At 38.6% G+C, this 23,891-nt stretch overlaps 1 protein-coding gene across 1 annotated transcript in view; it reads left to right on the forward strand.

Annotated features, from left to right (window-relative positions):
- Positions 1-20,790, forward strand: part of PSMD1 (proteasome 26S subunit, non-ATPase 1) — a 115,568-nt gene extending 94,778 nt beyond the window's left edge. The window contains exons 19-25 of the mRNA XM_054477588.2: positions 1,627-1,729; positions 9,389-9,558; positions 11,728-11,820; positions 13,241-13,327; positions 13,910-14,056; positions 18,605-18,760; positions 20,576-20,790. Coding sequence (XP_054333563.1) covers positions 1,627-1,729; positions 9,389-9,558; positions 11,728-11,820; positions 13,241-13,327; positions 13,910-14,056; positions 18,605-18,751 — 747 coding nt within the window. The 3' untranslated portion in view covers positions 18,752-18,760; positions 20,576-20,790. The remainder of the gene's footprint in view (positions 1-1,626; positions 1,730-9,388; positions 9,559-11,727; positions 11,821-13,240; positions 13,328-13,909; positions 14,057-18,604; positions 18,761-20,575) is intronic.
- Positions 20,791-23,891: the final 3,101 nt, after the last annotated feature.

The following is a 23,891-nucleotide window of genomic DNA, read 5'->3' on the forward strand; positions in this document are numbered from 1 at the left end:
AGTAGCTGAGATTACAGGCGCCCGCCACCATGCCCAGCTCATTTTTTGTATTTTTAGTAGAGATGGGGCTTCGCCATATTGGGCAGGCTGGTCTCAAACTCCTGACCTCAGGTGATTCACCTGCCTCGGCCTCCCCCAAAGTACTGGGATTACAGTCATGACCCACCGCACCCGGCCACATGAGAATTTTTTTAAGTAAAGGGGAATTTAGTGATGATTTAATCATGCTAGATTTTATAGTTAAAGAAATCCTAGAGAAGTAAGTGACTTAAGTGATTGTGTGCTGGGTAGTGACAGAGTTAGTTCATTGTTTCCCCACTATATTGTGTTGCTGCCTGTGAATAAAAAATGAGAACCATGTTCAAGGAATATTATTTTGTTAGTAGCATTTAGATTGCAGAGATAATAGGAGGGATTGGTAGGATTCTTCCCCCATATGGTGAAACACTCATGCTTATTGAACTATGAGATGCCCTTTATACATTACACTACATATATGTTACCTCATATAATCCTATAATAGCCATGTAAGGTAGGTGCTAACATCCCTGTAGAGTTGAAGATACTGAGGTTCATAAAAGGTAGTAACTTACCCAAACAGCTTATAAGAACAACTTATAAGCGAGGGTTGTGTGATTCTATTATTCTGCCACTATATCACATTGTGGCCTCCCAAACCAAGACAAATGAAAAGGGGGAAAAGATTCTGAAAGAATATGTAATGCAGATAAAGTCATTATATTAGGAAACTCAAATTTGATATTTTCTGCTTTTGGCAGATTTGGGGAGCTCCATGATTATGTGCTTCTTGAACAAGCCGACTTCTTCCTGGGTGCCTACCATTTGAAAAGCACTGTTGGGAAAACAGAGAAGTGTAAGACATAGAAGAAGCATAAAATAGTTTACTTATTGTCACCCAAACAGATTTAAAGGAATATTAATTATTCATACAGAATATATTTTATAAATATATTTTCTAATCATAAAAATAATACATATTAATTTTAGAAAATGCAGAAAGGATAAAGAATTACCAGTAATCCCACCCTAAGTGAGTCAGCACATTTTCCATTCCGATACGCTCCTTTTGGTATGAGTACACATTCTGATAAGTCCTCAGAAAATTAATGTGAGTAGATAATAGAAATCTTTACTTTACGTGAATATACTTAATGCAAAAGATACCTCACACAGCTTTGGTGAAGGGTAATTTACTTTAAGGTGGAACTGAAGGACTATGCTTTTTAGGAAGCCCGCAAGGTTGGTGGTAAACAGAATAGCTATAATTCAAAATGTAATGAAAGCCTTAGTGTTTGCTTGGACTTTTTAGGCCTGCTGACTAACAGTGGTAATGTATGAAATCACATTCAACATTCCTTTGACCTTGAAACATCCACTGTGGAATGAGGATTCAAGACAGAGCTGGTGCTCCCACACTAAAAAGTCATAACACCCGTGATTTCAACCACGGAACTGCTCTGCCTTCAAGTCTGGTCCATATCCCTCTCTTGAGCATTACGAAACTCAGAACTAACTCATTATCATTGGAGCAATATTATTCCCTGTTCTAAAATGGTACCACAAATGAGTAGACTTAGACTATAATTCTTTCTCTTGCTCCTTCAGGTGAATCAGTTCAGACAGCTGTATTCCAAAGTCATCAATGATAAGCATGATGATGTCATGGCCAAGTTTGGCGCTATTCTGGCCCAGGGCATACTGGATGCAGGTAAATGTTTTTAAGTCTTCAAGATTTATTTATTTAAACTAAATCTAATAAAATAACTATCTGCTCTAACTATATGACATAATGGAAATTGAATCTGAGGCAAATTATTCCTGGAGAAAATTTGGAGCCTGCAGTTCATAGAGATCATGTACATTTAAGAGTACAGGCCGGGTGCGGTGGTTCACGCCTATAATCCCAGCACTTTGGGAGGCCGAGGTGGGTGGATCACCTGAGGTTAGGACTTCGAGACCAGCCTGACCAACATGGAGAAACCCCATCTCTACTAAAAATATAAAATTAGCCAGGCGTGGTGGCACATACCTGTAATCCTAGCTACTTGAGAGGCTGAGGCAGGAGTATCACTTGAACCCAGGAAGTGGAGGTTGCAGTGAGTCGAGATCGCGCCATTGCACTCCAGCCGGGCCAACAAGAGCAAAACTCGGTCTCAAAAAAAAAAAAAGTACAGGCTATTGGCTGGGCACGGTGGCTCACGTCTGTAATCCCAGCACTTTGGGAGCCCAAGGCAGGTGGATCACCTGAGGTCAGGAGTTCAAGACCAGCCTGGCCAACAAGGTGAAACCCCGTCTCTACTAAAAATACAAAAAAATTAGCCAGGAGTGGTGGCACACACCTATAATCCCAGCTACTCAGGAGGCTGAGGCAGGAGAATCCCTTGAACCTGAGAGGCTGAGGTTGCAGTGAACCGAGATTGCTCCACTGCACTCCAGCCTGGGTGACAGTGCCTGTCACTTAGTAAAGTGACTGTTGGTTGGTTTTTTGTTATTTTTCTTTTAAGACAGAGTCTCACTCTGTCACCCAAGCCAGAGTGCAGTGGCACGAGCATGGCTTGCTGCAGCCTTAACCTCCTGGGCTCAGGCAATCCTCTTGCCTCAGCCTCCCAAGTAGCTGAGACTACAAGCATATGTCACCACACCCAACTAACTGTTTAAACTTCTTGTAGAGATAGGATCTCACTATGTTGCTCAGGCTTGTCTTGAACTTCTGGACTCGAGCAGTGTTCCCACCTCGACCCTCCAAAGTGCTGGGATTATAGCTGTGAACCACTGTGCCCAGCCAATTTATTTTTCCTTTAATTTTCTTAGTATTATATGAATTTTAAACAAGTTGACATTGAATCGTTTTTGAGGAAAGCATATTTTAAATAAATTCTAGCAGCCAGATCACTTATAAAATAAGGTAAGTTGAATATTTACCTAATAAATGCATACAGAGCACACTGTGCCATCTGGCTCCAAAATTCTCACCGTCCATCATAATACCATAGTCTGTTTCAAAAGATAGAATGGTGTTCTTTAGTTCCTTAGACTTTGAGTTCATTTGACATATGCCTTAACATTATTATTGGTGACCTCTCAATAGGATAAGAGGAGAAGAGCAGATACATACTTCACTGTTCAACTATGTGATTCTTTTTCTTGATGTACCCTATCCGTGTGAATATAATCCTTTTTATTTTTGCTAATTTGAAAGGTGAGGAATAACATCTCAAGGTTTTTATTGCAGTTCTGTTATTAAGGGAGCATTTTTTTTTTCACATTTATTAGCCATTGGATTCTAAGAAAAACAGTTAGCCTTATTTGTTGCAGTCATTGTTTCCTCAGTCAACTAGGAATGTGTGTATATTTGTAGTGAAGGAGATGAGGAAAAGAAGCTGCCATTATTTGATAACTGTCATAAATTTTTCTTTTTAATCTTTTTGGGTTTTCTACTTGCTGAGAGTGTTTTAATCATACCACAGTTTTCAGAGTCCTTTTATAATTTTAGATAATCTCCCTCATATGGCCTCTTTCTTTAAAAAAAATCCATATCTCCTTTCTAATTTGATTAATTCTTTTTTCTTTATTAGGTTTGCCAGTAATTTCTCTATTTATGTACTTTGTTCCTTTTTTGTAAATTCTTTATTTTTGATCTTTATTATTTGCTGTTTCATAACTTTGGTGTTCTTTTCTAAATTTTTGAGGCTGATGTTCCTCTCTTTTAACCTATTTGTCTAATGGAGTTTTTTGTTTGGTTGGTTTTTATTTTCCAAGAAGTTGAGATTTTTCTGGTTAAAATTTTAATATTGAGGCATAGTTTACTTTTCTCTTTCTTTTTAATTTAAAAAATATTTCCTTGCAGCTGTTTATAGATAAAAAAAAATTCTATAAATATTTTAGGTAAAGTAAACCATTTCAATTCTAGATGGTATTGATTCCCTCCCATTTACAAGCTACATATGTAGGTTTCCATAGTTTCTCCCTTCTCATTCTTCACTTCCTTCCAATATTTTTATATTATGTTTATGTTGTCAACAGTTTGTGATATTTACATTGTCTTCAGAAATCATAATTCTTACAATTGTATGATCTTAGTTTCATATTTAAATGGATTCAGTGCCCATTTCTTTTATTGCAGCTTTTTCATTCTTAGGTTATCTATACTAAGTCTAGACACTTAATTGGCTGGATTTTATCAATAATTACGTTTTTTTAATTGGGCTTTTAAAAATTTTTAGATTTACAGAAAAAATTGAGCAAGAAATGCAGAGTTTCCATATGTCCCCTTTGCCCCTCCAGTTTCCCCTGTTATTGGCATCTTGTGTTAGTGTGGTATATCTGCTTATAATCAATGAGGCAATATTGACACATTGTTATTAACTAAAGTCCCTAGTTTACATTAGAGTTCACTCTTCATGTTGTACATTTGATGGGTTTTGACAGATCTTTAATGACATGTGTCTACCATAACAGTATGATACAAAATAGTTTCACTACCCTAAAAATTCCCTGTGCTTAACCTATTCATCCCTCCTTGCCCTCCCCACAAGTCCCTGACCTTCTTACTATCTCCATAGTTTTATTTTATTTTGTTTTAATAAATAAAGTTTCGAATTTATTGGAAGTTTTTTTATAATATCCTCTTACTTTTTCAATGTCTGTGGAATCTGTAGTGATATCCCCTTTTTCATTCTTTTTCTTTTTAAAAAACTCATTTTTATTTATTTTATTAAGGTATGGTTGACAAATAGAAATTGTACATACAGTGTACATGGTGCTTTGAGATATATATGTATATAGTAAAATAGTTAAATCAAGCTAATTAACATATCTGTCACCTTACATACTTATCATTTTTTGTTATGAGAAAATTTAAGATCTCCTTAAGCAATTTTCAAATATACAGTACATTATTATTAGCTGTAGTCATCATGCTGTACTATAGATCTCCTGAACTTACTACTCATCCTAATTGAACTGTCTCCACAGTTTTAGTTTTGCCTTTTCCAGATTTTCATATAGTTTGAATAATACATTATGTAGCCTTTTCAGATTACTTCTTTTGGTGGTGAGTATTTAAAACAACATTTAGGGATAACATTTTACTGCTCTGTAATCTTTTTTTTCTCTTTTAGCTGCCACTTTTTAAAGTGTATGATTTTAGACTACACCCCTCCACTTGTTCACCACTACCACAATTTTTTGCTGGTTTTTACTATATTAGGGTTACTTGTTAAGAATTGGGGGAGACTGCTCTGGGCACACTACCTGTAGGGTAGCCCTGCTCTGCAAGGAGCAATACAAAAAAAGAAAAATAAATTTTTAATTAAAAATATAAAAACAAAATTATATATTAAGAAAAAAGAATTAGGGGAGGATAATTCTATGTTTCGCCTCTTCTCTGCCAGATTTACTACAAGTCATCTCACTGTGTTCTCCTTCCTTCCTCTTTCAGCTTCTGTTTGTCTTTTCTTTTTCTTTTTTTTTTTTTTTTTTTAAATCTTCTTTTTTTGTTTGGGGCTTTTTTACTTTATCTGTTTGTCTTGTGGACCAATCAAGTTTTGGTGCTTCTTTCTGTTTCTCTTTATTTATAACAATCTTTGCTTTAGACATTTATTACATAAAAGTTCTTTTTTGGGGAGCGGGGGGGCCACTCTGTCACCCAGCCTGGAGTGCAGTGGCATGATCTCGGCTCACTGCAACCTCCACCTCCCGGGTTCAAGCAATTTTCCTGCCTCAGCCCCTCCTGTAGCTGGGACTACAGGTGCACACCACCACGCCCAGCAAATTTTTTGTATTTTAGTGGAGACTGGGTTTCACCGTGTTGCCTAGGCTGGTCGCGAACTCCTGACCTCAGGCAATCCACCCACCTCGGCCTCCCAAAGTGCTGGGATTATAGGTGTGAGCCACCACACCTGGCCCTACATAAAAGTTCTATACTGTAGTGTTCATTGTTATGAGCATAGAATTAATCTCATGTCCTTTTTCACTTTTTAATATCCTATCCTCATAGAACACTGTGCTGCAACTGTGTTAGAAAAATTTGCAGTCTTGATCTTCTCTCAGTAAAATTAGTGGTAGTAGGCCTGGCTTAGTGGCTCACACCTGTAATCCCAGCATTTTGGGAGGCCGAGGTGGGTGGATCATTTGAGGTCAGGAGTTTGAGACCAGCCTGACCAACATGGTGAGACCCTGTCTCTACTAAAAATACAAAAATTAGCTGGGCATGGTGGTGCATGCCTGTATTCCCAGGTATTCAGGAGGCTGAGGCACGAGAATTGCTTGAGCCTGGAGGTGAAGGTTGCAGTTAGCTGAGACTGCGCCACCACACTGCAGCCTGGACTACAGAATGAGACTCCATCTCAAAAAAAGAAAAAACAAAATTAGTGGTAGTGGAGAAAAATCTAGAGAGGGCAACTTCAAGGGAAAGAATGAAGTTGAAGTTTATGAGAACTCACTCAGTGATTCGGTCTCTTCAGGGAGAAAAGCCGAAGATAAAGAAGTTGATTGAAGTTTGTTAAACTGCAAATTATCAATATGATAAACTCTACCTTATTTATTAAATCTCAGAATGTTAGAACAAAAGGCTAATTTAGCTTCTAAGTCCAAAGAAGATAGATTTCATTGAACTAAAAGGAAATTCAGCTTCAAAGTTAGATCAAATAGCACGTTAGCTAGGCATCCTTTTCCTCTCTTCTGCCCTCCCCAGCCTCCATCCCAGGTTAGTTACTATGTCTTAGTGAAATGTTCCCGCTAGCAACCAGGTTTATAGCTATCATAATACTTTCATATCTTATTTTAATTATCGAATTATCTGTCTTCTTTGTGAGACTGGAGTCTCCTTAAGATCTTTTCTATGAAAAGATAACTATATGAATCCTCAACATATAGTTAGCATTCAGTGAATGGGGGTTAGCTTAGGGAAGAGTACAAGTAGACAATAAATGTATATAATTCATTTCTATTGGAAAAACAAAATTAAAGTATACCTGGCCTTTTTTTCAGATGAAAATTTTAAATACCTATAGTGGAATATTAAGAAAATCTAGATTATTTGGTTGAACAGTAGAACCCTGATTCTTATAAAAATTAAAATGCTGTTTGGTTTAGTAAAGTCAAGTCAGTGTTTGGTTCTTGACTCCAAGCAAAATGTGAAGATGCCTATAAAACACTGAGATCAAGAGAAGAGAAATGTAAGCAACAGGAATCCGCATTGGAATTCAAATTAAGACCCTGATTAGGCACAGACAAGCCCCATTTTTATAGGATATATTATTTAAATGAAGATTCTTGCATTTCAGAGTTCTGTGATCCAGCACTAACTCTGTTACCATCTAGCGCATGGGCCAAATCTGATAATGGTGTATTTTGTTTTGCCTGCCTAACAAAATTTGCAAGATTTTGGACAAAATCCAGAGTCTACTTTTAAAAACAAAATGACCTAGTGACCCTGGACCTACACTCTAGTAAGATGTTCCCTTTAACTAGAACGTGTATTTTCCAGTTTGCTTCAGTTTTAAAAACAAAATGACCTAGTAAACCTGGACCTACACCCCTAGTAACAAGCTCCCTTTAAATAGGACATGTACTTTACAGTTTGCTTCAGTCCCCACTGCTCCCAGCCCACTTATTCCTTATTTGTTTACTTGACTCGTTCCTAAAGGCATTTGAGTTTGTAATCCCTCATAGCCTCCTAGAATCTCAGCCTTACAAGGGCTCACCAGCTCTCCCCAACTGATGGCTTGGATCTTAGCTCTAGTTCACTGGCTTTCAAACTTTATCTGCACTCTGTAGAGGAATAGTCTAGGGCAGCAGTCCACAACCTTTTTGACACCAGGGACAGGTTTCATGGAAGACAATTTTTTTTCCACGACGGGGGTGGGGTGGTTTCAGGATGAAACTTTTCCATCTCAGATCAGTAGGCATTAGATTCTCATAAGGAACGTTCAGCCTAGATCCCTCACATGCACGGTTCACAATAAGGTTCGCACTCCTGTGAGAATCTAATGGCACTGCTGATTTGACAGGAGGCAGAGCTCAGCTGGTAATGCTCACTTGCGCTTCGCTCACCTCCTGCTCTGCAGCCTGGTTCCTAACAGGCCATGGACAGGTCTGCAGCCCCAGGACTTGGGGACCTCTGGTTCCAGGCCATATATTCTCCCAGCAGTCCAAACTCCTGATTAAACAGAAGCAGCTCTGATTTCATTCCTTTACATATTGTGTTTCGTTAGAAAAATTTCAGCTGAATCAAGGGTTAGAGGTTAAGTTTTCTTTTGTAAGTGGTAGTACTCTAGTTCAAGTGTTCAAATTCAACCCCTCATTTTGCTAATGGGAGAAAAGGAATTAGAAATAAAGTGTTTTGTCCATGGTTACAGAGCTAGTTAATGTCAGAGCTCCTCCCACCAATTTAAGTGGTTTAATCGTAGGGTAATGCTTAATGCTTTCATAGATTTTTATATAGCTGCATATAAATCTTCATAATTTGTAAGGGATATTTCTCAAAATTCTAATAATGTTTATGCTGCTTAGCACCTAAAAGACCAAGAGTCAGAACATATTCTTTACTGTTTTATATAAATTTTTATAAATGTGTAAGTATATTATAAATATGTATTTGCATATGATTGAAGTAGAAAGAGTAAAACTAAGCAAACTATCTAAGCTTGCCTCTGCTATTGTGTGCAAAAAGTATATACTAAAACTTTGCTTTTTATTAGCACATGAAAAGCCAATATATAATGCAGATTAATACTTAATTTAGCATCACAGTTTTGATACCCTTCAGGCCTAGTTTTTGAAAAACGCCTGCCTATAGAGAAAGTAAGTCTAGATGTGTGCTAAATCCAATTTTGGAGAGCCTGGATAACTCACTAATTCCAAGGACTGCATATTAGACTGCACATATGAATTGTGCTTTTAAAATCATCACCAGATGTTTCCCTACTGCAGCACTTACAAATCTTTATTATTGCCTGGGTGTAGTGCCTCACATGCTTGTAATCCCAAGACTTTGGGAGGCTGAGTCGGGAGGATCGTATGAGGCTAGGAGTTTGAGACTAGCCTGGGCAATATAGCGAGACCCTCGTCTCTACAAAAAATTTAAAAGTTAGCCAGGTGTGGCAGCGCGCACCTGTAGTCCTAGCTACTCGGGAGGCTAAAAGAGGAGGATCCCCTAAGGCCAGGAGGTCGAGGCTACAGTGAGCCATGATCATGCCGCTGCACTTGGGTGCAGTGTTTCACTCTGTCACCCGAGCTTGGGTAACAGTGAGACCCTATCTCTTTTAAAAAAAAAAAAAAAAGAAAGAAAGATATCGTTATTATTGTCCTACTATAATAATAGGACAATACTATTATTGTTCATGGTTTCTCTCTTTTTCTACAGGTGGTCATAATGTCACAATCTCCTTACAGTCCAGGACTGGGCACACTCATATGCCTTCTGTGGTTGGCGTCCTTGTATTTACCCAGTTCTGGTTCTGGTTTCCTCTTTCACACTTCCTGTCATTGGCTTATACCCCTACCTGTGTCATTGGCCTTAACAAGGACTTAAAGGTATGTCTGTGAGACCTCAGCTTTGTAGTATTTCCTGTTCACCATATCTTATTCATATTTACCACCCACTTGCAAGGATTTCCATTAAATTTTAAAGATGAGTTAACATCTTATAATAACATTTTCCCTTCAAGTTGAATCGTCACCTTTTTGAATGGAGTGTGTCATTGAAAGTTTTGAAAATCATATCTCCTTACTAGCTGTGTAACTTCAAGTAATTAGTTGAGAAAGAATGGTGAGAGAGGGGGCTAAATATAAACATATGAAGAGGCTTTATATACTACTCTGATGAATTTTATTTAATACTAAAGCCTGGGAACTGTCGAAGGATTTCAAATGATAAATGAACATGAGATTTCCATTTAGAAAGATCTTTCTGGTATCAGTGGAAACTCATTACAAGGCTATTGCAGTAATCTGGGGAAGGAAGAATGCAAACCTAAACTAAATCTTTCAGAGCTATCTGATACTCAAGTGGTTGATGGAAGAAAGAATTATTACTAAAGGGAAAAAGCAAAATAGGAGGATGACCCTTTGGTAGAAGCAGGAAACAAGACCAACTGTGAGGAGCTAGGGAATCTGATGGAATGTAACTGCTGACTTAAGTCAGAAATTTAAGGCACTGCATGCCCTGTCATCACATTTGTAGTCATATTTTTTTAATGGAGTTTGTGTTTAGGTCTTTCTTAGTCCTGTGACTTGATGATTCATCTTCTTGTTCTTTAAAAGTCAAAAGGCTTTTTGACCTTTAAATAACTCTTACATCTGGTCATCACTGTTGAAATGTTCTACTAAATTTTCAGAGTGGAAAAGTTTTAGGCTTAAAACTGACTGGTAAAAGTAGAATATTTCTTTGTATTGATTTTTCAGTATAGCTGTACAGCCAGTTATCCTTTGTTAAGTGTTTCGGTATTAAAACTGCTCACATTTGTAAATATTGAGCAGCTTTATTGTCAGAACAAGAATGCCTTGGTTTCCCAGTCCCTAACTTTTAACATTGTAATTAAACATCCTGTATAACCTATTTTATTCTCTGCCAAACAATTTTATGACTGCTGTTTTTACTCTTTCTTTGTAATGAAAATGGGATGGAGAAGATAAGGTTCTTTGTCCTTATGGTGGTATTTATTATCATCCTCCATCAATGCAGATTGGGTAAACAGAGAAAAATTCAGGCCGGGTATGGTTGTGCACATCTGTAGTCCCAGCTGCTTGGGAGGCTGAGGCAGAAGAATCGCTTGAACCCAGGAGTCAGAGGTTGCAGTAAGCTGAGATTGCACCACTGCACTCCAGTCAGCAACGGAGTGAAACTCTGTCTCAAAAAAAAAAAAAAAAAGAAAGAAAGAAAGGAGGCCGGGCGCGGTGGCTCACGCCTGTAATCTCAGCACTTTGGGAGGCCGAGGCGGGTGGATCATGAGGTCAGGAGATCGAGACCATCCTGGCTAACACAGTGAAACCTCGTCTCTACTAAAAATACAAAAAAAATTAGCTGGGCCTGGTGGCAGGCACCTGTGTAGTCCCAGCTACTCGGGAGGCTGAGACCGGAGAATGGCGTGAACCCGGGAGGCGGAGCTTGCAGTGAGCCGAGTTTGCTCCACTGCACTCCAGAGCCTGGGCGACAGAGCAAAACTCCGTCTCAAAAAAAAAAAAAAAGAAGGAAAGGAAAAATTCAGACCAAAGAACTTTAAAACTGGTCATTAGGTAACGTAAAGCTGACTTTCTATCGGGCTCATGTTACACTCTTACAAGGCATGATTATATATGGTGTGGAAATTGTATTCAGGCTAGTGTAAGTTACTAGTCTGGTACAAAGAAGGGAAATGGCAGTTTGTATGCAGGATAGACCATCAAATGCTTTACGAAGGAGAGAACTGTTGATCTGATGCTCACACCATGAATAGGGCTTACCCATTGAAGCAGGTTGGTTTGTAAAGATAAAGGGATGCCCATTCAAAGGCACAGAGATTAAGAAAAGTATAGAGAACTGCAGGTAATTCTGTAAAGAACCTAAAAACTAAATCAGTAGAAGTAGACATGGCTTTCAGAGAGGAGTCGTAACATAGTTGAACATATAGCCTGCATTAAAACTTTGGTCTCCTTTTGTATCTGTATGCTTGTGGAGAGCACAGAGTACTTAAAGCCAATGTTATTTTAATGGAATTTCTTCAGATGCCGAAAGTTCAGTATAAATCGAACTGTAAACCATCCACATTTGCATATCCTGCCCCTCTGGAAGTACCAAAAGAAAAAGAAAAGGAAAAGGTAGGTTCTTTGTTCCTTTTAGCAGCATTTGTACTTAAATATAGGAGCCACTGAGTATTTTACTTTTTCTTTAACTATGTTTTATGTTTTAAAAGTAACACTTCTTATGCTAACATTTGACATTACACAAGAATATGAAGTAAAAGTCCTTTTTGTCTCTTGGTCATCCAAGTCTCATGTCACAGGAGTCACAACTTCTGAACCCCTCTGAAGATTTTCTCTGTACATGTCAGTACTTTTTATACCACAAATAGAATTATTCTCTACATACTTTTCTGAATCTTGTTGTTTTCACATTAACTATATTTTTTTTATTTTTAAAACTTTCAATGTATACAGATCTCATTTTTTCCCAGAGCTGCAAAACAATGCCTTTACTGTGTGTAGTACTGTTTGTTTTACCCGTTTTTTCTTTGATATTCATTTAAGGTTATTTCTCATTTGTTACCCCTACACAAGTGAGCCTGGAATTGAAAGTCTTTATACACATGTATTTGTGCACTGTGTGAGTATATCTGTAGGTTAGAATCCTGGATGTCAGGTTACTTGATCAAAAGTAATGCACATTATGTTCATAGTTATTAACTTATTTGCCTTTCAAAATGGACATAATCACTTTATACTCCTACCAACTGTGTATGAGGACACTCCTGTATTAAAGAATAATACATTAAAGAGTTGTACTTGCCCATAAAGTTTTACTCAGCAAAATTATACTTTTTTTGATACCTTATATATAGGAAAATGGCTCTTTCTCTCATGATAATTTTCATATTGGCCAGTTGTTGATTATTTGCTGTAAATTTTGTGTATAAGTAAGGAAAATTAACCAAATTTGGGGGTGGCAGTTAAGGAATAGCCTTGACAGCATCTTGTTTCATCAGCTATGTGTCAGACCCTCCTTTGGGTCTGAAACAAAGTCAGCCTTTACACCAGTATTGCCCAGCTTTTCACCTTTGTTTTCAGTGAGACCCATGAAGGAGAATAATATAGGCTAACCATTCACCCACTGTGTATTAGCATTGTAAGACATGTAGTCCAGAGAGGATATCTACAACCAGCACTGAAGGAAATTGTTCTATTTTCCATTGCTTTCCCGTAAAGCAAAAAGGCTATGGCACCCAAATCTCAATCTTGGAAGTACATGATAGCAAATTCATATCCAAGGTAGGCTACAGATCAAAAAAAGAGAAGAGTTATATTGGACACAAGCCTCCAAGAACTAAAGATTCACTTGATGACAAGAGTAGCAAATTATTTCAGTAAATGTTGTGCTTAGTTTTCCCATTTGTTCTTTGATTTATATATATATGTAATACAGCTAGGAAATAGAATAGTGTTGTAGGACTGAGTTCTTTAGGGCTTGCATGTTTGTATGTCAGTAAGGGATTACAACAATTTACCCTGCTCATTTCCCCAGGTTTCTACTGCTGTATTATCTATAACTGCCAAGGCTAAAAAGAAGGAAAAAGAAAAGGAAAAAAAAGAGGAGGAGAAAATGGAAGTGGTAGGTATAACCTGGCGGTAATATGGATTGAAGTATCTCTGTCTCTGTCACGGGCGAGATTCTTCCTTAGTTGAATATTATTCTACCTTGCTCTTGGCTTCCTTCAAATAATTATCCTGTTCCCAGCATGCAGAATCAACAAATTGTGCTTTAAAGAGACTCTAGGAAATATATCCATTTGTGGGAAGAATAGAAGGGTACAAATCAGTAAAAAGTTCCTGGAGCAAATGACAACTAAAATAGGTTTTGAAGGGCAAAGTAGGTTTTTCACAGACAAGATGATGAGATAGGAGAAAGAAAAACCCTTTCAAGCAAAGGGATTATCAGTTGTTTAGGTAGACCTTTTTCTGATCTCACTGGTAGAAAAACCTTTTCATCCTTTAAAACCAAGTCAAATACCATTCTCATTCCTAAGCAGTTATTTTTCCCTCCTCTGAATCTGATAGCACTTTAGTTGTACTTCCATTACTACCGACCACTACCTCTTGTACCTTATAGCTGCTCAGTAAACTTCAGATGTTACTCAGTTCTGTGGAACAGAAATGAACTTCTATTGAACTTTTTTTAAATTTTATTTTATAGGATGAGGCAGAGAAAAAGGAAGAAAAAGAGAAGAAAAAAGAACCTGAGCCAAACTTCCAGTTATTGGATAACCCAGCCCGAGTTATGCCTGCCCAGCTTAAGGTCCTAACCATGCCAGAGACCTGTAGATACCAGCCTTTCAAACCAGTAAGTTACCAGTGACTCTTAGCTGTATATACCAGTGGGATATTGATGGAGAATGGTAAATCTTCAAAGCATTGGAGCAAGCTCACTAGTTCCAAGAAATTATTTAACAAAAGAGAGAATGTTCTTTTCCATTTCATATAGATTTGGGAGAATTTTTCTTTTCCTTGTGTAACCCTACAAATTCCGGTCTTCTACCACAGACATACGACATAGGAGTTCCTAATACAGCAATTTGATTAGGAATATAGACTCTACAGCCAAGCATACAGGATTTGAATCTTGAGTATACTGCTCAGGCTAAGTGACCTTAGGCCAGGTACTAAATCTCTCTCTGCCTTAGTTTTCTTTATTATAAAACAGAGATTACCATCCCTGACTCAGAAATGAGGCACAGATTGAACAAGCACTGAGAACAAGACTTGGAACTGCTCAATAAGTATTGATTATTATGGTAATTACACCGTTGTCTTTTTTTTTTTTTCTATTTTATTACACCGTTGTCATAAATGCATTGCATTTTAGTTAGAAAAGGATCTTCATGGAATTTAATTTATTCCAAGACAGAGTGCTTCATGTTAGAAACAAATGCTTATCAGAAATATGAGCGTGATACTGCCTTTATCTTCCAGTTCTTGTAGAAAACTAGAGCGCCATCAGTAGACCCATCCAAGACAGCCAGATGCTAGATCTGTCTAAAATGTCAGAGATTCGATTTCTAGATCCTTATCCTTATACAAGAGTAAACTTATTCTTATCAACCTGATGGTGGGTCAAAGGCAACTCCTACCTATAATTGTGAGTCGGGGTCTTACCTGACTAATTTATCAGCTAGAAGAGATAAAGCCAAGGGATGCAAGACAGTGTATGTAGTGGTTTAGAGCTGGAATTTGGCATAACTGGGTTTTTATTTCTGCTGTTAGCTGTGTGACTAAGACAAGTCATTGAATCTTTGTATTTCAGTTTCCTCATCTGTAAAACTGATATGGTAATGCTACCTACCTCCTGTTGATGTTGTGGAGATTAAATAGGTTGTTACATGTAAAGCACCTAAAACAATGGTAAATGCTCATCTGTAGCACTGCCTGATCTGTAGTAGTTGCTGTGTAGTGTTTAATGAATGGACAGAATCATCAATGGATACCTTTAATGCAGTCACTGTCTGATCTGCAACCTGGTTCATCTCAGTGGCGGTTTTACAGAGAACGTATTCTAACTGTGTCTATAAACTTATCTTGCTAGTAGCATGGGAATCCAGAATGGACGTATTAGGGCACAACTAGTGCATACTCTAAGCATTTGAAATAACTAGAGTTTTTGATAATTATGAACTAAGACAGTGAGGCACGTGCTCAATTCCATGAGGCCATATGAGCACACTGTACACCACAGTAGGAAACTAAATGATTGCTAAGTCTTTGCTCAAATTAAGTCAGAGATAGCTATAGCAGTTGATCCACCTATGAATTAAAAGACTGCCTATGTCTGTGCAAGGAAGAAATGAGGAATCCTGTTGAAGGTATAGCCCTACACACACACACACTCCTTCAAAGAGTGGGAGACTTTGTGTTCCAAAGTGTTTAAGGAAATTCCTGTCCAGTTGTTAGCTGACTACTAAGTTAAATGAGCATTAACTTTAGTGGACACACAAATCAGGGAATACAAAGTTTATAGAATAGGAAAAAATATTTTCAAATCATTTATCTGATAAGACAGTTATATCTAGAACATATGAAGAGCTCCTCCAACTCAACAATAAAAAGACAACCTAATTTTAAGACAGGCAAATGATTTGAATAGACATTTCTCCAAAGATGTACAGATGGGCAGATAAGCACATGAAAAGATGCTCAACATCATTACTCATTAGAGGAATGCAAATCAAAACCATAACAGGTGCAGTGGTTCCCACTTACAGTCCCAGCTACATGGGAGGCCGAGGCAGGAGGATTGCTTGAGCCCAGTAGCTCGAGGCTGTAGTGCAATATGATTGTGCCTATGAACAGCCACTGGACACCAGCTTAGGCAACATAGCAAGACCCCGTCTCTTAATTTAAAAAGAAACACAAAACCATAAGAAGATACCACATTCTACCCACCAGGATGGCTGTAATCAAAAAGACTGCACAATAATAATTATTGACAAGAATATGCAGAAATCGGAACCCTCATAGAGTAATAATGGGAAAGTAAAGTTACAGCCACAGTGGAAAAAAAGAGTTTGGCAGTTCCTCAAAAAGTTAAATGTAGTCTTATCATATGACCCGGCAATTCCATTCCATACCTAAGAGAAGAGAAAACTGTGCCCACACAAAAGCTTACACACTAATGCTCATATCAGCATGATTCATAATAGTCATAAAACGGAAACAACTTAAATGTCTTATCAACTGATGAGTGAATAATGTGAGATAATAATAAAATATTATTTGGCCAGAAAAAGGAAAGACTTACTGATATATGCTACAGTGTATGTGAACCTTGAAAACATTATTTTAAGTAAAAGAATCCAGACGTAAAAGACTGCATATGGTATGGTTCCCTTTATGTGAAACGTTCAGAGAAGGCAAATCTATAGAGACGAGTTAGATTGGTGGTTACCAAGGACAGGGGAAGGGGAGAATGGAGAGTGGCTGCTAATGGGCCCACAGTTTCTTTAGGTTGATGCAGATATTTTTGAATTAGATAGCAGGAGTATTAATAGCTGCACAAATTTGTGAATGTACTAAATTGTACACTTTGAGAGAATGAATTTTATGTTAATATATCTCATTTTAAAAAAGAAAACACTGCCTCTGTGTATCTGCAGTGACTTACTCCCCTACCCTCAGTGACAAGGTCATAGGACCCTTCCTCAGACACTGCATTTGAAAGAGGCAGCTGTAGTTTTGGAAACAAGTGACATTCCTACCCTGCTTCCTCTCCACCATGAGGCAAGAGGAAATGTTTCATTGCCTATATCTACAGTTGTAATTAGCCTCCCCAGAGAACAGAAAATCGTATATCTTATGTATAGAGCGGGTGAACTTTCCCACCAACGTATAAAGCATTAACAAACCTAGACCATGTATAGCTATCAACAGCCCTTTCCATGTGTTGATTTGGATTATTAGTTTTGGGATTTTTTTTTTTGTTGTTACTGTTGTTTTTGTATGATGAGGCCTTCCTTTGATTAAGTTGGATTATTTCATTCCAGTTAAGCATGAAATAGCATAACCTGGATCCACATTTTCCAAAAAATAGAAAGTCCTCATGTGAATGTGGATATTTTCTTCTGTTTGGTAGGAGATTCATCTCCATTTGGTCCATTAGGTTCAAGTAAACTTTTAGGCTATGGAGGATTAGGACAGTGGCCCTATACTCCATTCTGGGAGTATTGGCAGTAAGGGCAGGGTCCATTCATAAAATGGATCCTCTTCAAGGAAAGCAAACTTTTTAAGGGAAGGGATTGTGGAAAAATGTATAGATATGTGTGTGTCGGGAGAAGGGAAATAATTTGGAGTTCACGAAGCACACCAGTTTTATAGCATGGCAGGGCAGAGTTCTGATGAGTAAAAATTGGATTAGGTTGAACTGCAGAGATGCTTATACATATGTGAATCATTTAACTAATGTACTTGTGCTTCTTTTCCTTCCCAGTAATGTGCTTTGGTAGAAATATGCTTTTTCCAGATGTGCCCTGCCACTGTTGACTGATTTAATTACATAGAGCAGCTTTCCATTTCCTTTGACACAGGCAAGCAAATAGAATAAGATTAGCACACCAGAGAGGGGTGAATAGTTTAGTGTTTGAATTTACCTTCTGTAATATGTTTGGGAGAGGGCTTAATAGAATTGCTGCTACAGTCTACTTCCCTTTTGTTTCCCGTGTATTTTTTCATCGCCTTGCATCACGTGGATTTATAGATTAAAGTGAAAACCCCTCAGGTATCTGGGATATCTGTGTTATTCTCTCCATCATTCTGAAATTGCTGGAGAAAAAATTGGCTTTTAATTTATACACTCTCTTGCGTTCAAAATGATTATCATCTCACAAATCATACAGTATGCATTAGATTGCTTCTCAAACTTCAGTGTGCATCAGATTGACTGGGATCTTGTTAGAATGCAAATTCTGCAGATCTAGGGTAGGGCCAGCTTTTCTGCATTTTTAACAAGCTCCAGGTGATAATGATGCTTCTGGCCCAGGACCACATCTTGAGTAGGAAGGAATTAGGATACTATATTTGGATAGTAAACATTCTTCCTGCAGTGAGACTGAGGCTGGTAGTCAAGGCCATGGCTGGGAAATAACTATTCTTAAATTGAGATGCGTCATCCAAGTAGAACAGCATCACATGTTATACCATCTAGAGCTACTGGGTTAAGTTTGCAAATACTTCATATAGATCACAGTTATCTTTATCCCAGTAAAGTTCTACTCCAGTTTTTCACTTCCAAATCATTTAAATAGTTTTAAAATGCCATTTAACAAGTATTTACTCTAGATTGTGGAGCACGCTTGAAATGTGAGTGGAGCTTATGCTTCTGCATGCCCCTGTGTTTTTTCAGCTTTCCATTGGAGGCATCATCATTCTGAAGGATACCAGTGAAGACATTGAGGAGCTGGTGGAACCTGTGGCAGCACATGGCCCAAAAATCGAGGAGGAGGAACAAGAGCCAGAACCCCCAGAACCATTTGAGTATATTGATGATTAAGGACCAGAGGTGTGTGTGCAACAAAATTATGAAGGGAAACTTCTTTGTCAATACTTCACAAATGTTTTTTGCAAGGACATCATCTCACTTTTTTCCTTCCTTTTGTGTTTAATCCTTATTTACCTAAACAGTATTAAAATTTCCCCGTTTCAACCTTTTTCTGCATATATAACCACAAATTCCTTTTTTTTCCTCTTTGACTCGTACTCTACTAATGTTATTCAAAGTGGCTGGTCTGCAAACTATTTTTATAGGTCCGTAAGGAGATAGGAAGCTTACTCCAGAATCTATCTGCTCAATGCTTCTTTCATCAAGAAAGTCTTCCCCAAAACGTCAGCTGAACTGCAGTTTGCTTAGTGATAGAGTTGATTTACATTCTGATGTAAGCTCCTTATTGTGGATCAGTTATAGTTGTGGACTGGCACTGGCCCATAGGTGACACTTTTGAGTAGCACAAATATAGGCTTCTCACTGATTTTTCTCTCTCCCCATCTCCTTTGGCAGTATTTTTGGCATAGACGCCTTAACATTCATTTATTCTATGGTGGAGCGATTGAACATCTACTGTGTATAAGACATAGTGCTTATAGGGACTTTGAGGTCAGTTAGACTAACCACAAGCCTATGTCCATTGACAAAGATCATTTACTATATCAGTGTCTTAACGGTGTTGAAAGGGGGTCTTTAGATGGGAAAGTTTGGAGTAATCTAATTTCATGAAATTGTCATTCTTCATTTCCCCATTTTCTTTTGAGTGTTCATCACATATTTGAAGACATTGTGAGACATAATCAAGGCTTCCTAATTCCACCCAAGCACAAACACGTTTTCAGACCTTTTTTTTTTTTTTTTTTTTTTTTTTTTGAGATGGAGTTTCGCTCTTGTTGCTCTTGGCTGGAGTGCAATGGCGCAAACTTGGCTCACCGCAACCTCCGCCTCCTGGGTTCAAGCGATTCTCCTGCCTCAGCCTTTCGAGTAGCTGGGATTACAGGCATGCGCCACCACACCCGGCTGATTTTGTATTTTTAGTAGTGACAGGGTTTCTCCATGTTGGTCAGGCTGGTCTCGAGTTCTGGACCTCAGCTGATCCACCCACCTCGGCCTCCCAAAGTGCTGGGATTACAGGCGTGAGCCACCATGCCCGGCCAATTCATTCTACTCTTTAAAAAAAATAAGGACAATATCATTTGTTATATTTAAAGGTCTGGTTGCAAATCTAGCATGCTGTGTGTTAGATACTGACTAGCAATTAAGGAAAGATTTGCAGAAATCTCAGATAAATATTAAGGCAGAAATCGCCATTAGTAGGAAAATATATTTATACCTCAGGAAGACTATTAGTTTGGGCCTTAGAGAAAGGGAGATTTATACTAATCTTCCTATTTTCTAAACTTACTTTTGAAAGTTATCTTTCAGCCTTGATAGTTTCCTAAGCTTTACCCAACTTGCACAGTACAGTGTAGGCTATCATGATCACTCAGTCTGTCTGAGAATTGAGGTGACTCACGTTAGCTCCCATCAAGCCTTTGGCAATACCTTATGGAAAACCCTTGATTACAGCTTTCAAGGCAGTTAACTACAAAATGGCTTAGAGGTTTATAGCTGGAAACTGGAATCTTGTTAGTTTTCAAAGGGGTAAAATATTCAGTCCATTAGGAGTTTGGAAACTATAATCTGTCGTGGCACAACTGGTATATTAGGACTGCAGAGGCAGGATTGGGGCCTAGTTTTAGATTTCAACAGTTAGTAGTAAAGAGAAAAAAAAAGAATGTCTTGAAATTAAGAATGACCCTAGCTACTACTGTTCTTTCTTCCCTTTCCCAGGATCTCACTTGCTTATCTGAAGAAGATTGTCCAGGCTCATATTGGGAATGCTTATGAGGAAATTCATGCTGAGACCTGCTATTCAATGCATGTATGGTTGCCTCTGCGCTGACCTGAAGAACCCTGTCTCCAAGTCTTTGGTTGAAGAGAAGATATACGACTGTTGAGTGTGCTCTTTCACAGAACTTGGTTTTCAAATAAATATAAGATCTCCAGATGGACAAGACATTTATTTTTCAGCCTGGGTTTTTAATAAATGTATCTAATCCTCCCCACACCATGAAATGCCTAAATCCCAAGAGCCAGAGTCTTCATTTGCTAGGATGAGTATACACGACTTTCATATTGATGAAAAAGTCAAACTATTCTTAAATTATAGACCATGAAAATAATGGAAGGGAAAAAAATCAAACCTTGCTCATCACCCCCAAGAATTCTCTACGGTTTTGTTGTGGTTGTGGGTTGTTTAATATGGGGTCTAATCAGCCAGGGCAACATGGTGAGACCCCCATCTCTACAAAAAATTGAAAAATTAGCTGGGTAGGCCGGGCAGGGTGGCTCACGCCTGTAATCCCAGCACTTTGGAAGGCCAAGGTGGGCAGATTGCTTGAGCCAAGGAGTTTGAGACCAGCCTGGGCAACATGGCAAAAACTCACCTCTACAAAAAAAAAAAATTAGACATGCACAGTGGCATGTGCCTGTAGTCCCAGCTACTCAGGAGGCTGAAGTGGGAGGATCACCTGAGCTTGGAAGTCGAGGCTGCAGTGAGGGTTGATCGTGCCAGTGTACTCCAGCTTGGGTGACAGAGTTAGACACTGTCTGAAAAAAAAAAAATTAGCCAGGCAGGGTAGTATGCACCTGTAGTCACAGCTATTCAGGAGGCCGAGGCGGGAAGATCAATTGAGCCCAGGAGGTTGAGGCTGCAGTGAGCTGTGTTTGCACCACTGCACAACAGCCTGGGCAACAGGGCAAGACCCTGTCTGGAAAAAAAAAAAGTCTCACTCAGTCGCTTAGGCTGGTCTCAAACTCCTTGGTTCAAGCAATCCTCCCACTCTAGCCACCTGAACTACAATTTTTTAATCAAATAGAGGGTGTCATCACTTACTGAGGTCCCTTTCATAATCCAAGGGACTTGTGTGTTTAGGCAGCTCAGAAGCTTTTTTGTTAAACCTTTGCTTATTGTTTCTTGCTTTTGATCCTGTTAAAGACAATAGATAAAATTTATTTAGTTTCATTTAGCCACAGGATCTGATAACATACCTTTATTCCTTTCTCATTTTGCAATCTTTTTTCATGTTTTTTAAAAATTAAAGTATAATTTAAAAGCAATAAAATGCAGACATTTGAGGTATATACAGGATAATGAATTTTGACAAGTACAATTTTGGTTTCTAGATTATCAAGCCTTTCTTGGATGCTAGGCTTTTAGAATAAGCAGTCAGGGTTGATACTCTGACGACTACACCATCTCCTCATGTTCTGGCATATGAAATGGATGTTTCTGATTTACTGGGACATGGAATTTAAAAGAGCTGGATTTGAGGGGTTTTGTGTTGTTTTATGAGTAGGTAGCTTAGAAAATTATACAGGAATGGCATTTTGCCCCTACCTTGATTCTTTCACTTCTTAACTTAGGATGTAGTTTTCTGAGTCTTGGGGGGGAAGAAACTATTCTTAAAGGAAACAAATTCCTGAGTAGATCAGCTCTAGTACATTCATCTACCACAGGCTAGTTTTTAGGTCCAGGTCTAAAGGTTACTGATCCCAAAGGATCAACCACTCATTGGTTAATTTCATTGTATCCCCTCCTTTGTAAATTCCTTGTTTCCTCAATATCAGATGATTCTATAAAAGAGATTATCTCATTTCCCAGCCTCTCATTAGCTATGTCCTTCCTGTTCAAGCTTTTAACGTTGCTTGCATTTCAGACAGTTATCTCTTACATTTCCCCTAGTATATGAAATGTTTAAAAAACAGAAGTCTCTGGATGTCACTGTACAAAATTGAGTAGTCTGGGAGGGGTGGTACATTTGCTGGCCTCCTGCCAATGTTATCACATTCCTTCCAAAATAATAGACTGAACTTCAGGGAGCAATTAGCACTAGTTCCTATTAGGCAGTGCAATTCAGAATTTAAATCTTGAAAAGGTTATAGCATTAAAAAGTGCAAGCTGTAAAGTAAAATGTCTACATGGAACAGATTACAGTGAGACAGTTGGTATCTGCTTTCCTGATGAATATTAATTTATTTATTTTGAGATGGAGTTTTGCTCGTGTTGCCCAGGCTGGAGTGCAACGGCGTGGTCTCAGCTCACCACAACCTCCACCTCCCGGGTTCAAGGAATTCTCCTGCCTCAGCCTCCCGAGTAGCTGGGATTACAGGTATTTGCCACCATGTCCAGCTAATTTTGTATTTTTAGTAGAGACGGGATTTCTACATGTTGGTCAGGCTGGTCTCGAACTCCCAACCTCAGGTGATCCGCCCACCTCAGCCTCCCAAAATGCTGAGATTACAGGCGTGAGCCACTGCGCCTGGCCTCCTGATAGGTTTTTTTTTTTTCCTAGATGTCCTGGGAAATGCACAGGACTGAGAGCTAACCAAGGAGTAAGGAAGTCTACAGTAAAATAAGAGTGAAAGTCATATGAAAACAGGCTAGGAGCTAGAGTTGACACAACCAATAGAAGAAACAGAAGGGAGGGTGGCAGCAATTACTCCCAGATGGTGTCATTGTGGCACACAGTGTCAGGGTTGACGGTAAGTGGGATGCACAACACTGAAACCAGGTGCAAGTGATAAATGGTTTGGTTTCTTAAATGGGACCGATCCTAGAATCTAGTCTTTTCCTGCTGGCCTGCAGGTAAATGACTTGCCTTTTAAAAATACTCTCGTTGGGGCTGGACACGGTGACTCATGCCTGTAATCTCAGCACTTTGGGAGGCCAAGGCAGGTGGATCACGAGGTCAGGAGATCAAGACCATCCTGGGCAACATGGTGAAACCCCGTCTCTACTAAAAATATGAAAAAATTAGCCAGGCGTGGTGGCACGTGCCTGTAGCCCCAGCTACTCGGGAGGCTGAGGCAGGAGAATCGTTTGAACCCGGGTGGCAGAGGTTGCAGTGAGCCAAGATCGCGCCACTGCACTCTAGCCTGGGCAACAGAGCAAGACTCTCTCAAAAAAAAAAAAAAAAAAAAAATTATCCTTGGCTTTCTTGCTCTAATTTTCCTCCTGTCTCTGACCTTCTCTTCATTTGACAAATCAATAGTATTTCTCTTTATTTGAGCATCTGTTTGTGCAGAGATCTTTGGTTTTTTGGCA

This window comes from Pongo pygmaeus, chromosome 11 (genome assembly GCF_028885625.2).
Source record: "Pongo pygmaeus isolate AG05252 chromosome 11, NHGRI_mPonPyg2-v2.0_pri, whole genome shotgun sequence".
In the NCBI taxonomy this organism is placed as follows: Eukaryota; Metazoa; Chordata; class Mammalia; order Primates; family Hominidae; genus Pongo; species Pongo pygmaeus.